Source organism: Manihot esculenta, chromosome 10, assembly GCF_001659605.2.
Source record: "Manihot esculenta cultivar AM560-2 chromosome 10, M.esculenta_v8, whole genome shotgun sequence".
NCBI classification, from domain to species: domain Eukaryota; kingdom Viridiplantae; phylum Streptophyta; class Magnoliopsida; order Malpighiales; family Euphorbiaceae; genus Manihot; species Manihot esculenta.
Window position 1 is genome coordinate 173,868 of NC_035170.2, and position 15,600 is coordinate 189,467.

The 15,600-nt window shown below is 34.8% G+C and overlaps 2 protein-coding genes across 4 annotated transcripts; one reads left to right on the plus strand and one right to left on the minus strand.

Moving 5' to 3' along the window:
- Positions 1-517: 517 nt before the first annotated feature.
- Positions 518-3,982, plus strand: LOC110607438 (cytochrome P450 714A1). Its single transcript, XM_021746542.2, has 5 exons — positions 518-976; positions 2,021-2,247; positions 2,380-2,636; positions 2,988-3,354; positions 3,445-3,982. The coding sequence occupies exons 1-5, from the start codon at positions 685-687 to the stop codon at positions 3,871-3,873; spliced, it is 1,572 nt and encodes a 523-aa protein (XP_021602234.1). The 5' UTR covers positions 518-684; the 3' UTR covers positions 3,874-3,982.
- Positions 3,983-4,879: 897 nt separating this feature from the next.
- LOC110607441 (DEAD-box ATP-dependent RNA helicase 57) lies at positions 4,880-11,534 on the minus strand. 3 transcript variants are annotated; one of them, XM_021746546.2, is made up of 13 exons: positions 11,204-11,533; positions 10,654-10,736; positions 10,430-10,547; positions 10,212-10,336; positions 10,028-10,119; positions 9,383-9,479; positions 9,083-9,163; positions 8,744-8,976; positions 6,963-7,157; positions 6,791-6,881; positions 6,127-6,249; positions 5,776-5,926; positions 4,880-5,230 (listed from the first exon to the last, which is right to left on the minus strand). In XM_021746546.2, the coding sequence occupies exons 2-13, from the start codon at positions 10,732-10,734 to the stop codon at positions 5,022-5,024; spliced, it is 1,596 nt and encodes a 531-aa protein (XP_021602238.1). In that variant the 5' UTR covers positions 10,735-10,736; positions 11,204-11,533; the 3' UTR covers positions 4,880-5,021. The 3 variants fall into 3 exon arrangements, with proteins under 3 accessions (XP_021602238.1, XP_021602237.1, XP_043817015.1); XM_021746545.2 differs by having other exon boundaries at positions 10,212-10,339; XM_043961080.1 differs by lacking the exon at positions 6,127-6,249 and having other exon boundaries at positions 10,212-10,339; positions 11,204-11,534.
- Between the last annotated feature and the right edge of the window lie 4,066 nt (positions 11,535-15,600).

Here is a 15,600-nt window from a genome sequence, read left to right on the forward strand (position 1 = left end):
AATTTCGTAAAAGTATAATTATTAGACCTTAAAATCATAAAAAAATACAACAGTTAAAATTCTTGAATTATAAAACCATAATAAAAAAGTTAGTGTATAAATAACTTTGACATATTCAGTCATCACAAGTGTTAAATAAATATATTTTTATAAAATTTATGTATTAAAAGAGATTTAATAGCTTGCCTTGTGTTATTTATGTCCTCACATAAGTCCCTCTCGGATTTCAATCCATACATTCACGTATCTACACAAATGATTAAGGCATGTATTGGTAGGTACACTATTGATAAAAAGACATGGATGTATCAATCAGCCATCAGCTTCATATAAAATAATTAATTAGCTTACATCCCTATCTCCATTCTCAAATTGCTAGTAAAACTCTCTTTGAGAAGTGAGTCCATTATGTCCAATCATCCTTCTATTTGTAGCTTGGACTCTACTTGCTTAGAGCTAATCCGCTCACTTTGACGTCAATCTACTCTCTCTCTCTCTCTCTCTCTCTCTCTCTCTCTCTCTCTCTCTCTCTCTCTCCATATAGTGATATATAATAAGTAGCCAGAATAGCTTTCACAACATTATATATTTTTATTCATTGATCTCTTAGGCCCAGCAATATCTAGCCGAAATTGGTTCGTTCAGCACTACAAATTAAGTAGAAGAAAACCACAAGGAGAAGAAATGGAGTTCCCTACTCTTTCGACAGTGGTTTCCTACCTAGCTCTTCTTGCACTGGTTTTCTTGTTTCTTCATCGAATTGTGATGCTAAAGTCGAATTGGATCAGAAGGAAGCTTCGAATGCAAGGCATCCAAGGACCACGGCCTTCGTTTTTATATGGGAATCTACCTGAGATGCAGAAAATCCAATCCAAGATCATCAAAGGCAAGGCGTCCAGTAGTCATGGCGAGTTAATAGCCCATGACTACACTTCCACCCTCTTCCCATACTTGGAAAGATGGAGAAAAGAATACGGTAATATTGACACAACCACATATTGATTAGATCTCAAATTTCTCCTTGATCACCATCCTTAATTTCCACTTTACTATTGTCCTTCTTGTCATACAACTGATGGATGGATCCAGTAGAGTAATTAAGAATGGAATTTGGGTCCAGTAGAGTCTAAGAGGGGAATTTCCTTTCTCTTTCCACTCTGTTGGAGACCATTTTAAAATTATTTATCTTAATTTAATTAGCTGATGTGAAGAAGAGTGTCTTTGAAATTGGGTTGAATTATATCCTTCAAAAAGAAAATTGATGGATGGTTACGAATATCTACTTAGGCAGGTTATATATGCACACATCCCTCTGAAAAGATCACCATGATGAGGAATGTCATCTACCACCCGAACCATTGGCTTGCGTGCGTGTATATATATATATATAATGAATAACCGATGTAATATACCCCTTTCTATTTCACTTTCAAATTAAAGTCAGTGGAGTAATTAATTGCATCAATCCGTTGGGGATGAGCTAGCTAGCTAGCTAGTACTAGATATTATCATTATCAGGAATTAATATATACCCCTCGTTCCAACTCCAAATAACTTTCGTCAATGGAGTTTGATTTTGACCACTGTGAAGCAATAGGGGTCCTCATGACTTCAGCTACATGTGCTTTTAAATTAGAGATATGCAATCTTTGATAAATTATTATACTCTGTATTGAGGTTAGTCACAACCATTCCAGATATATAATTTCCTTTTCTATTTCAACTTTTTAAATTATATTTGATCTTTTTTGTTATGTATTATGAACTTCATTGATGATATGTAATTATTGAGTGACAACGTAACCCCCTTTTTTTTTGTAATTAATATTAGTAGGTGAAAAATTGAGAGCTGGCAATGTGTTTAGACTAGTGGCATGGGTGGGTCAAATTCCAAAACCAGGCCCATCAATAATTGAATTTGGATATCACATGTGGCCAATTACTTGAATCGAGACATAATAATAATAAGTAATAACAATTTGAATCCATGATAGTTTTTTATGATTGGAAAATAATGCAGGTCCATTGTACACGTATTCAACCGGCATGAAGCAACACTTGTACGTGAATCAGCCTGAGCTAGTGAAGGAAATGAATCAAAGCATGACTTTGGATTTAGGCAAACCTTGTTACGTAACAAGGAGGCTTGCACCCATGCTCGGCAATGGCATTTTAAGATCAAATGGCCTTCTCTGGGCTCAACAAAGGAAAATTGTCGCACCCGAGTTCTATATGGACAAGGTCAAGGTAAGAAAATAATCGAAGTCATATATCAATAGATAATAGCTAGCAGCAGACCCTGTATTGCATAACGTAAAAGGTCCTTCAAAACAAGAGTTATTTTGTCTGATTAAATTGGGACCATGAATTAACTGGCAGGGGATGGTGGGGCTAATGGTGGAGTCAGCCCAACCATTGCTGAGGAAATGGGAAGAGTGCATTGAAGCACAAGGTGGCATGGCAGCAGATGTTATAGTAGATGAGGACTTGAGAAGGTTCTCAGCAGAAGTCATCTCAAGGGCTTGTTTTGGGATTTCATATACCAAAGGCAAACAAATCTTCTCTTTGCTTAGAACTATGCAAAAAGCCATTTCCAAACAAAGCATCCTTTTCGGAGTTACTGGCCATAGTTTCAGGTACTCTTTTTAATCGCTGGCAAGTATTTCACTGCTTTTGTCTCCCCAGCTCCCTGCCTCCCTCCCCTCCCATATGCGATGGATACTCTCGTACCTGTCAAACCAATGCACTGTAAATTATAATGGAGTTCATTGCTCATCCAGTTCATTGCTCATCCTGTGATTTGCGGTTATATATATATATAATCAAATCATCAACATCCACCATAACCAATCGTACACTAGTTTAAGTTAGACATACATAAAATCATTTCTAAGCTAAATATATTTAAACTTCCCTGGATATGATATTGACATGAATTTTGTATAGTTTATTACGAGTACTCCTTAACATATATTTGCACTGTACAGATTTTTTCCAGTGAAGAAGCTAAACGAGATAGTCAGTTTGGAGAGAGAGGTCGAGTCATTGATTTGGGCTGCAGTGAAAGAACGGGAACGAGAGTGTCAAGAGACATCATCATCGAAAGATTTAATGCAGTTGATACTGGAAGGGGCCATTAATGACCAAAATCTTGGAAAGGATTCATCCAAGCGATTCATTGTGGATAACTGCAAGAATATATACTTTGCCGGCCATGAATCGACTGCTGTTGCGGCCTCCTGGTGCTTGATGCTACTTGCTTTACATCCAGAATGGCAAGATCCTATCAGGATAGAACTGGCTCAAGTATGCAAGGATGGCTTCCCTGCTGATGATCTTCTCCACTTAAAAACGGTATATAAGCAGTTACAATTATCCATGGTTTCTTAATTAGTTTCTTCTCCAAGAGGTTTAGCAGGTCAAAACGAGAAATCTTTGTTGCAGGTGACCATGGTGATTCAAGAGGCCCTACGGCTGTACCCACCAGCAGCATTTGTATCAAGGGAAGCACTTGGAGATACCCAAATTGGAAATATTTTTGTTCCGAAGGGTGTGTGCTTATGGACTCTGATACCAACATTGCATCGAGATCCTGAAATTTGGGGACCAGATGCCAACGAGTTCAAACCTGAGAGGTTCGCTGGCGGTGTCTCCAAGGCTTGTAAACTTCCTCAAGCCTACATTCCATTCGGAGTTGGTCCTCGCTTGTGCTTGGGCAAAAACTTTGCGATGGCTCAATTGAAGGTTGTACTCTCCCTTGTTGTTTCCAAGTTCAGTCTCTCCCTGTCTGCTAAATACAGGCATTCACCTACTTACAGAATGATTGTAGAGCCGGAACATGGTGTCCATGTCATCATTCGAAAGATACACTAGCAAGGTGCATAACATGCAAATGCTCTAGTAAACCAATGTCAAAACATATGCCTGGAAATTGTCTTTGTTTACAGTGCATGTTTAATCTCTCGTCGGTCATTCACTACAAGATATAAGGTTCTTCCTACGTTTTACAATGACAAATTAAAACAAAAACAAATATTTTTTTATTTTTTAGGTATTATATAATTAATATATTTATTTTTTTATTTTTTATTTTTAAAATTTTAAATCCTAGAGTTAATTCCATTAAAATCTAAGGAAAAAAAATCTCAATCTCCACCAATAAATAAAAATTTCAATAAATTCAATATTCAACCTTAATAAATATAATAAAAAATAAAATATATAAAATTTAAATTATTAAAACTAAAAAATTATTATTACGTCTGATACCATTTAATGTGATTGCTTGCCATTTAAAAAAATTATATTAAAATATTTTTAATATTTTAAACAATCTACTAATTAATTTTTTCGTCTTTACGTGTTATAAAAAAAATTTTTAATATCTTTAATTTTTTAAACTTTTTAATAATTTAAAAAATAACTAATAAATTTTTAAAAATTATAAAAACTAAAAAATAAAATATTTAACAACAAAATTAACAAAAAAAATTAATTAATAAACTTTTTAAAATTTTAAAAATATTTTAATATATTTTTCAAAATCAATAAATTAACTAATAAATTTTTTTAATTGAAAACATATAATAATTTTTTTATTTTATTATTAATAAAAATATTTTTAAATTATATTTATTTTGTATACGTAAATCATTAATTTAATAAAAAAATTTTATAAAAAAGCTTTAAATTTTAATATAATTAAATTTCAGAACGAAAATATTCTATTTTAAAAATAAAAAAATAAATCCATTAATTATATTAAAATTATATTATATCTTAAGAATTTATAAGTAATTTTCCCTATATTTAACCTTTTTATTAAGTCAATAAATTAACACTTGCCATCAAAATTTACTTGAGCACAGGTCGGTCATCGTTTGAGGTAATATTTCTAATATTAGAAACTATGAGATGGACAGCTAAGTTGGATATGTTCTGTTAAAGATTTTAACAGTACCTTATATGACAAAACTCTTACAAAGAACATACATCAAAACAATTTTGGTTTAATCATTGTTTTACTCTTCCTGATCTTCTGGATTGGTTGAAATTGATTCTCTTTCTGGTCGGTGCCGCCTCCACTTCACTTTAGGCAAAGCCATGATCCAAGACGGAACCTCGCAACCTGAGGCTGCCATTACATTGGCAATATTACGCAGAACAAGAACATCATCTTCTGTGTAGAAAGTAATAGCTTCTCCAGTCCTCCCTGCTCTGCCAGACCGACCTAGTTGGGAAATAAGCAAAGTTAGGAAACACAAACAATTTCCCAAAAGGCAAAAACCGGTGCTTTCTGAACCATTCATTTCAAGAACAAATCCTTAAAATTAATCCATAAGTATACAGCACGAGTATCATCATCTACCAGTGGCATTGTGTTTGCCATTGGCATTAGAAGAGAGTTTTCCCCCAGCCAAGAGGACCAGTGCTCTTTGAGCATCTAAAAACCATAGGGCTCAAAATTCAAAGGGATCATTAAATTTCATATGATAAAAGCAACTACCAATACGCTTCAACAATGTCTGCGCTATCTAGCAAATATTGGAAATAAACAATGTTCGCTTTATAGGAAATTAGCTAATAAATCTTATCAGATTGCCAAAGGAAAATGGAACTCAGAACAGAGGAATCTGGCTGCTAAATATTGATCAAGACAATTTAAATAAACTCATTTGACAACTGAACATCTAGAATACACGGGCAATGAAAAGTAAGAGCCTTGCACATCCATAATAACTAAGGTAAAGAGAAGTTTTAGGTTGAGAAATATACCAATCCTATGAATATATGCAGCAGCAGAATCTGGAAAATCAAAATTAATCACACAATTGACCCCTTTGAAATCCAAACCCCGGGCAACAACATCAGTTGCAATCAAGACCCACGTGTTGCCAGCTCTGAAGTCATCAACGGCATTCTCACGCTGAGTTCAAATAAAAAGAATAGTGTAAACCAGGCTGAAATTGCTGGGAAGCATAACAAGAATGACAGCAACTAACAATTCTCATAGACTGTAAAAGACCGGACCTCATCAATCTTCCTTGACCTCATTGTATAGTACAAATGTGAAATTAGAGGGGAAAAAAGATCTAATATTATAGGAGATACCATTAATAAGAATACCTGCTTTTGGGCCAAATCAGAATGGACAACCCCAACTCTGATACTGTCAAATTTCAGTTCTTCATATAGTTCGTTTGCACGTTTCTTGTTTTGAACAAAAATCAACACTGGTGGATTCAGACTCTATTTCCAAGCACATTATACAAAGAAAACAATATTTTAGTTAAGACAGCAAAAAATCGCCAAGTAGTTAAAGCAATATTAATAAATTAATGGAAGGCATATCACAATATAGGACAAGGTTTAATGGATAAGTTCTGCATATCACAATAACCATACAAGACATGCTGTCGGAAAATTGAAACTGTCAGAAAATTGCATAGAACTACAGTAATGTGTATTTCATAAAGATCCTAAACCACCAACCAAATATATTACCATATCTTAACAAACAGAGATCCAAGCTACTGTTGCTATTATAGTAACATGAAAGATTTTCTGAAATATTTATGTTAAATTTTATGCAGATATAAAAATCTATTGGAAGCTGATGCACACAATGGAAACTGCTTGGCCAAGAATGACATGAATAATGATGACTAACCCCAACATACAGATATATACATTCCCCTTTGGATGGCTCAGAGCATGTGGACTAAATAGCACTAGCCTTTATAAGAATAAGAGGAAAAGGATGTTAATCACGTGAACATTAGCAACATACCTCCGCAAAGCTTTGACGAAGTGCAAGGAGCTTTCCTTCTTCACTTCCAGCATAAACCAATTTTTGGTTGATGGTATCAGAAGCAGTATTCCTGTCAAAAGTTCATATAAATGATGCATATCAAAGGAAGTTGATTTACTTCGTCCTAATGAAGAGGAAACGTAATACTCACTTCCTGCCAACCACCACTCGAACAGCATCATGCATTATTGTACGTGCAAGCTCTTCAACAAAATCAGGTAAAGTAGCACTAAACAGTGAACGTATTACTGAGGTGTTCGAGCATGCTTTGACCACATAATCAATCTGCTTTAACATGCCAAGCTCAAACAGCTTATCAGATTCATCCAAAACAAGATGCTCAACCCTGCATAACAAACAAAGATTATGGAAGTACTCCCTATGCATATTCATTTTCTTTGTATAGAATATCTTGTGACATACAAGTACGACAACACTTCCTTTATCCCAGAACAGAGTTGCTCCAAAAATATATTGACATCATTATCTTGCCTTTCCTTAAAAAAAGAATATCCATAAAAATCAAATAGCATTCTTATCCTGTTATGTTAGTGCCACCTTGAAAGAGCATGTGTGTGTGTGTGTGTGTGTGTGTAAAGTTCAGCATTTTATTTCTATGCATAATAAAGTATGCATGGAGGCCCAAATAAGGATGAGATACACAAAACAATGAACTAATTCTTGCATAAATCACGAGCATGTCCCAAACTCATCTTTGTATACGCACATAACAATGAGCACATACTCCTTGGAATGTCAATCTCTCTAGTTTGCATTCTTTCGCATTCACCACTCAATGAGGAGGAATGGGAGGAGCAATATTGTTAAGGTGAAAGGCAATACTGAGGCAAGAGAGTACCCTATCGCCTTAGGCGAGAAGCGAGAGGTGACCTTTTTGAAAAGGTGTCAAAGCCAAAATTCTTTTATATATTTTATACACATATATATACATACAAATACATCAATGAACACCCATATTCAAAGGAGGAAAACATATTATTTGAAATATAAGAGAAATAAATCAATAATGTATTCAATTATAAGCAATAAACAACATAAATACATAAAGTAATTACCTAAATTGTGAAAAAAAGAAAAAAGTTGTTTTCACATATTTGGGTAAAGGATAGAAGCTAATAGATTTATGGAAGATGAGAAGAAAAGGAAAGAAAAGGAGGAAGAGAAAAGAAAAAAGAAAAAAAAAAAGAAGTTGCTGCAGGCAGCTAGAGTGGGGAGGAGAAAAGGAAGAAAGGGAGAGAAGTTATCTTCCACAATTATATTTCCAACTACCCCCACTAAAATAGAATAAGTAAAAAAGTAAAAGGAGAAGTCAAAAGATTCCAAAAAAATTATTATTTTCTATTAAAAATACACTTTCCCATATCCCTCCATCTTCTTTCTCTTTCTTCTTCATCTTCGTCCTCCGTTTGCTGCTCTACTTTGCACTTATTAGAAAAAAAAGAAAACAGTAACATAGTACCGAGGCGAGAGATGCGCCTCACCTGGCCCAAGTGAGGCAGGGGAGAGGCGCTCGCCTCGCCTGGTACCTTTTCAGCGCCTTAACAACACTCGGGAGGAAAAAAAAAAAAAAAAAAAAAAAAAAAGATAAGTTGAAGTATTTGTTACTTGTTAACAGAACACCAGAACAGTATATCTACAAAGGAGGAGGAGGAAGAAGAAAGAAAGATAAGGTGGCTTTTATTGGTTACTTGTGAATTAAATACCAAAATAGTATATTTGCATCAAAGGAGGAGGAGGAAGAGAGAGAAGGCAATGTGTTACTTGTTAAAGAAAAGCAGAATGGTATATTTACTTTAAAGAACGAAAAGGAGAAAGAAAGAAAGATAAGGTGACATATTGGTTACTTCTTAACAAAATACCAGAATAGCATATTTGCATCAACACAAAATTACATGATCAATGAGCACCCACCTGCTTAAGTCAACCTTCTTCTTGCAGATAGCTAATTGTAATCGAAGTGGTGTTGATATAAGAATATCACACAGCAGCTTTGAAAAATCAGCATTTCTCACAAGTTCTTTTGTCATTAGCTTAATACGAAATTTATTCCCTTTAGCCATTCTTTTGCACTCTCTAGTGGTTTGAGAAGCTAATTCCCGTGTAGGACACAAGATAACGGCTCTAATCCCATCCTTTGATGCATGCTATATGTGGACAAATTCATCAGAAAAACTAGTGAATTAGCATTTTGTTACATATGAGAGGCTTCTACCTAACACATTTCCAGTAGTCGAAAGGCCTAAAAAGTACCTTAAGTTTCATAAGCATTGGACAAACAAAAGCCAAGGTTTTCCCAGATCCAGTAGGAGCACAAGCAAAGCATTCTCGGCCCTAAAACACAAAGTCAACCAATAGCAAAAGTAAAGATGATGACAATAAGAAGCACTTTTACCAGAAGACCAATGCAATCTAAAGTTACTTTCAATAACATCGAGGCCTATCTAACTGATCCCTTGTCATTTGCTTATGCAAGTAAATTCTAACAGGAGAAAAAATTGAGAGAGAATAGTTTCAGCCATTATAGAAGATAGCTTAAAAGAAAGACCATACAGATAGGAGTACTGGAATAGCCTGCCTTTGGATCGGTGTTGGCTCCTTAAATCCAAGTTCAGCCAAATTGTGTAATAAATATGAGTCACATCCATATCTGCAAATGCAACAAATAAATTTTCATTTAGTTATAAAAGCAAAAGAAAGATAGATGCATCTCAGTGCCAAAAGAGAGGGGGGGAGGGGGGACACTGAATGCAATTGACTGATTTTAAACTGCTCACCATAGTGAAAACTGGACACTTAAACACATAATAAGAGGAAGACAATGAGAATATCAAAATAAAACATAAGGAAATGAAAGACCAAGTCCATAGAATTTGATAGCATGCAGACCAGAATAATATTGTATTTTAACCATTCATTATGGATGAAAGACTATGATCTTACCTCTGAATGACTCACTCGCAAACAAAGATAAATGTAACAAGCAGAATAAAGGTTAGTTAGTAACACTTTATACAACAATCATGGAGATGACAAAATAAATAAGAAAACCATGTCAAACACCAGCTTATGTGATCTGCAATAAACTATGTAGTTAGTGTTTTCCAATAGCCACCAAGTAAAATCACTATATCAGCATCATATATGTATTTAAGACTACCTTTTCTAAAAATAAACTAAAATAAGATGCAATACCACCTGGAGGATAATTCTGCAAAATTTTGAAGCGGGGATGGACTATTACTCCCAGACACGTGAATGTGATGTTTTTTCCTTAGAAGTGCATCTTGCTGATCACATCAAGAAGGACATCATAACATCATTAGCATTGATGGTGATGCATCAAGATAAGGACAAGAATTAGGAGAAAAAAATTTAACACCTCAATTTGCTTATTTAATTCTTTCTTCTTCCTGGAAGGCTGATTTTCTTCATCTTGATCATTCTGTTCCTCAAATGGTAAAGACACAGACTTTGAACTCTTAAAGACATTGAATCCCTCCACCACTTCTGTTTTCAATTTAAGGGCAAGTTAGATGCGGCTAGTTGAACATATGTTCAAATTTACATTCATAATAAACACAAAAATTAATTTTTTACCTGAGACATACGCAATTTTTCGTTTCCGCTTCCTAACTGAGACTGCCACGTCCTCTGGATCACGTTTTCCGATATTGAAATCATCTGTTGGACCATCACCATTACCTTGTTTTGTATCCTATACACGCATAATGGCATAAAGCACACACCCAGAATGCAAAAACTAATGATTTCAGATATCCTCAAACTGCTAGCCATGGATATATAAAATTTCAAAACATTACCTTAAAACGGGCAAAATCGTTGGCAAACTTCTTCTTATCGAAGCTGATACCTGCGAACAAAAAGGAGGTTCCTTTCTCCATACCTGAACACAAAAATAAAGCTTTCATGTTAAAAAATTAACTTCACTTCTTATAGTTGCAATGATCTATAAAAATGCTGATCAGTGAACAGCAGATGAGAGAATTACCGATACGGACAGCCAATGCTGAAAACAGGGTTTTTCAGGGTTTAGTTTCTTCTAGGAATCTTTTTAATTTGGCAAATAATAAATTGGCCTCCCACCTATTTAGAGGAACTGCAGTAAAACTAAGGGCATAATCGAACTAAGCCAAGCTTTAGAAAGCTCAGGATTGGCTCATGAATCATTATGCAGGTGCAGGCTCAAACTCAAGCTAATGCTCAAGCTCAAGGTCAAGCTCGATTCCAGCTCTAACTTGGTCAGAATATATTTCATTGAGTTCGAGCTAAGTTTGAACTCGACTTGTTAGAAGCTCAAGCATGTTTCACAAATCTTTTAAAGTAAATTACAATCTCAAAACCCATTCAAACCTGCAGTGACCGAGGACGTAGAGTTGAGTGGCAAGGAGCAGCAGCAGCGTGACTTAAGACGAGGACCAGCGAACACGAGCAGCACCGGACGGCAGAGGAACTGGACCAGAGGCAGCGGTGGAGGAGAGCAAAGAAGCAACCAGGACCAACGGACAGAGCGACGGCGTTGACGGCGTGGACGATCGGCGGGAGGCGCGCGGCTGTACCAGAGGGAACGGCGGAGAGGCGTAAGGTGGGGAGGGAAGAGGACGGGCGGCTGTGTTTAGAGTTGAGAGAGAAATACGACTCTGGTTGGGTTTGGTAGGAATTTACTGATTCTATTTAAAATTAAATGAAAGCAGATAAATTGAAAGTTTTTAAAATTTAATTTCTATATTATTATTATTAATAAGTAGAGGAACGATAATTTAGGAAAAAAATAGAGGAATGATAAAATTTTTAAAATTTAATTTTATCGTCAAATAAAATTTTTTATTTAATTTTTAAATATTATTATTATTAATAAGTTAATTTTTATATTTTTAAAAATTTATTAAAATATTTTTATCTGTTTTTTATATCTATTAAAATATTTTTATCGTTTTTTTCTGTCAATAAAATAGTTTCTATCTTTTATCATATTTATTAAAATGTTCTTATACTTTCTTCCCGTGGTCTCTCCATATCGTTTCTTTCTGTCAACGAAATTGTCTCTCATTACGAAATAATCCATATCTTTTCTCACATCTTTAAAAACTCTTTATCGTTTTTTTTTTTTTTTTGTTAACGAAATAGTTTCTATCTTTTCTTTTCTCCTCATCCTTCTCCGACTCCTCCGAAAAAGAAGAAAAAGAAGGAGAAAGAAGGAGAAGAAGAAGGAGGAGGAGGAAAATAATGGGGAAATTTAGTCTTTTACTATATTTTTAACGGCAAAAATAGACGGAAGGACTATTTCGTTGACGGAGAGAAAAGATAAAAACGTTTTAATAGGTTTCTAAAAATATAGGAACTGATTTGTTAATAATGACAATACTCAGAAACTAAATTGTAAATCTCCCTTTTAATTTAATATTATTTCGTAAATTAAATTTTTAATAAATTTTTTATTTTTTATTAGTATCTAAAATTTAATTAAAATATTTTAATTTTAATTTAATTTAATTTTTATATTATTAAAAATAAAATATTATTATTTATAAATTAATTTGATTTTATTAATTAATTTGATTTTATTAATTTTTTAATAAAATTAAATTAAATTAAAATAATTGAAATTTTTTAAAATAAAAATTAAATTAAATCGAAAGTAATAAAAAATTAATCAAATTTTTTGACTAATTTAATTTTATCAATTTTTCGATTTGAATCAAATAATAATTGTTTCTAATTGTTTTATCAATTTTTGGATTTGAATCAAATAATAATTGTTTCTAATTGTACTAAAAAAATAATTTTTTAATATCATTGAGGAAATATTTAAAAATAATTTAAAATTATTTTCATATAATAATATCAAAATAATAAAATATTTTTTAAAATTAATTTTTAATAATATCTAAAATAATTTTTTTTTAAATTTAATATCAAACCATCTTTACTTGTAGAAAAGAAGAGCATAATACCGTAACACTCGGTACTTTACTAAAATTTGCTCTTTCCAAAATAGACTGAACATTTAGATAAAATTATCGTTAGTAGATATAATCTAACAAATCCTCATTACACCTATAAATGCGGGATCTCCTATCCATTAATCGATACCAGTTGAATTTTCAGAATATTCAATAATTAGCTTCATCTTCTTACAGTATAAAGCAATATTGTATAAAGTTTAAGATATGCATTTTTCCATACTCATTCTAAGCTAAAAAACAATTCATTACGTTCGTCCATTTTATCAACTTATTAGCTTTAGCATTGGAGTGGCTACGCATAGGTGCCAACCACCTCACATTTTTCCTTTTGTAGATTGACTTATTATAGTTCAGCTCTATTTCCAGCCACATCATTTGGTTCCATTACCGTGATATCTATTAAATTCTTCCTATTCATTTAGATTAAATTCGGTTCCTATTCATTTTTTCTTAAAAGATACATTTTTGTTTCCTCATTTTCTCTAAAATGGCTGGCAATTCACGAGTTGCTACTAAATCTGCTACCAACAAAGGGGTCATCATTTACTCCACCCCTAGCAATAGATAAAACACACATTCTATGGTCAATGAGGCAGACTTCAATAATCTAAATAATGAGCAAATGCTCTCGTATATTAAAAAGTTGCATGCAACTCTCAAGCAGTATAAGGCTCGAGAGGATACCTCATTCATGGCTCCTAGAATAAGGGAAGAGGCTTCCATCGAGACCCTAATGACTCGGACTGAACCGATCCAAACACAGTCCAAAAGGGAAGGCCAAGCTAGAGGATGAAAAGTCATTGGACGAGACTCCAAAAGATATCGATTGGAAGCCGGTCCGTGATGTGCAAAGGTACCAAAAGGAGTAGGAGGAAGACTATGGCCTAGACGATGATTTGCCCCTATCGAAGGAAATCCTTGAGAAACCTTTCCTACAAAATTCAAACTGTCAAGTTTAGATAAATACGACAGGATAACAAACCCCAGGAGCCATGTAACGACCCGGAAATCCGACCCGTTACCGGCGCTAGGATCCAGATCGGCTTAAGGCCGCCGGGACCCGTAGCAAGCCTACATACCTCCTGTAAACCTGTGGAATCCCATACATAACAACATATACATGATCTGTAAGAACATTTTCTTTTCTCTTATCCAAGCAAAACCTGTGCATGAACAAAATCATACATAAACCCCACACTGGAGTCCTCATCAAATACTCCAATGGGGTATCATCATCATACATATCAGCTTGGATAATCATAGTCATTACTCATTAAACACTCTGTACATAATGGGGATTCACACACCTCTAGATCAAGCACTACTATAATCCTCAATACATCATCAAATCATTCATTACATTACATGTTCATACATACTTATTACATCATGTTCATGTCCACTACTATCTATTACAACATACATGACTTGACTTCACTCTAGCCGACTTCTTGATCTATCCTGTACCTGCAACTCTGGGGATAAGGGGAGTGGGGTGAGCTACTAGAGCCCAGTGAGCAGAAACTAAAAAAAATATTTGTTTTAATTCCTCCATTTTTAGGTATATTATTATTCATTTAACTTTTTCTTTCTTTTTCTTGTTCATGCTTTCATGTATGCGCCATAACACAAACATTTCACAACAAGGATGAACTTGTCACCATTTAGCCCCAATCTTTCTTACTTATACATGCCGGGGGCGTAGAGCCGTAGCAGGCACACCCGGACTTCCATAATCAGTCATAGTGCCAGGGGCGTAGAGCCGTAGCAGGCACACCTGGACTCACATAGGCTATCATGACATACAAGGGCTAATGGATCATTCAACATTCATCCACATCAACAACAAAGTATGCAATGCAACATATTCGTGAATTCTAGTGCAAACAACCTAATATTGCATGGCATAATGATGCATGGGCAATGCTTTATGATTCATTCATTTATTCATTTATTTTAAAGCTTAAGAGGTTGTTCCACTCACATGGTAACTGTAGCTTTAGCAACGAACTCTGAACGACTATCTCACAACCGGGGGTCTCGGTTCCTCGGGTCCGAACCTACACAGGTGGACTCAAATGAGGCACCAAACATACATGAACATGACTCTAAAATACTCCCCAAAAACCCCCTAAAACATCTTGAAAACATCACATGAAACATGCAAGAAATGGCTGAACAGGGCACTTTCGGCGGCACCTTCGGCGGCCGAAAGTCCTGGACAGAGACGAAACTCAGGTAGGTTCGGCGGCACCTTCGGCGGCCGAAAGTGCCAGACAGAGACGAAAGTCTCTTTTCGGGGGCAACTTCGGCAGCCGAAAGGCCTGCCTCCCCAGCCATGTTCGGCGGCCGAAAGTACCTTCGGCTGCCGAACCTGGTTTCTGCCAAAGGGCAGAAACTTGGCTCCCTTAGCACATTTCGCCTCCAAACCTTCCAAACATGCATATTGTTCAACCAAAGCATGCATACAAGTTCCTAGGGGCCTCAAACATGCATATACCCCATCTACAACATTTCAATCACACACAATCAAGCTACATTGTTCAAAAAGTCATCAAAACCCATAGGTTTAACATATACCCTAACATGCATTCTACCCTTTAAAACTTCATAAAACTTGTTTAAATCATACATTGAGCTTAAGATCGGCTCTTACCTCTTGAAGATCGAGGGTTGAGGAGATCTAAACTTGGAGATGGGGGAAGTTCCAACTTTTGGTCTCCAAGCTCCAAAACTCGTTCTAAGCTCCAAGATCTTCAAAAATAAAGTTATAAACTTGTAAAG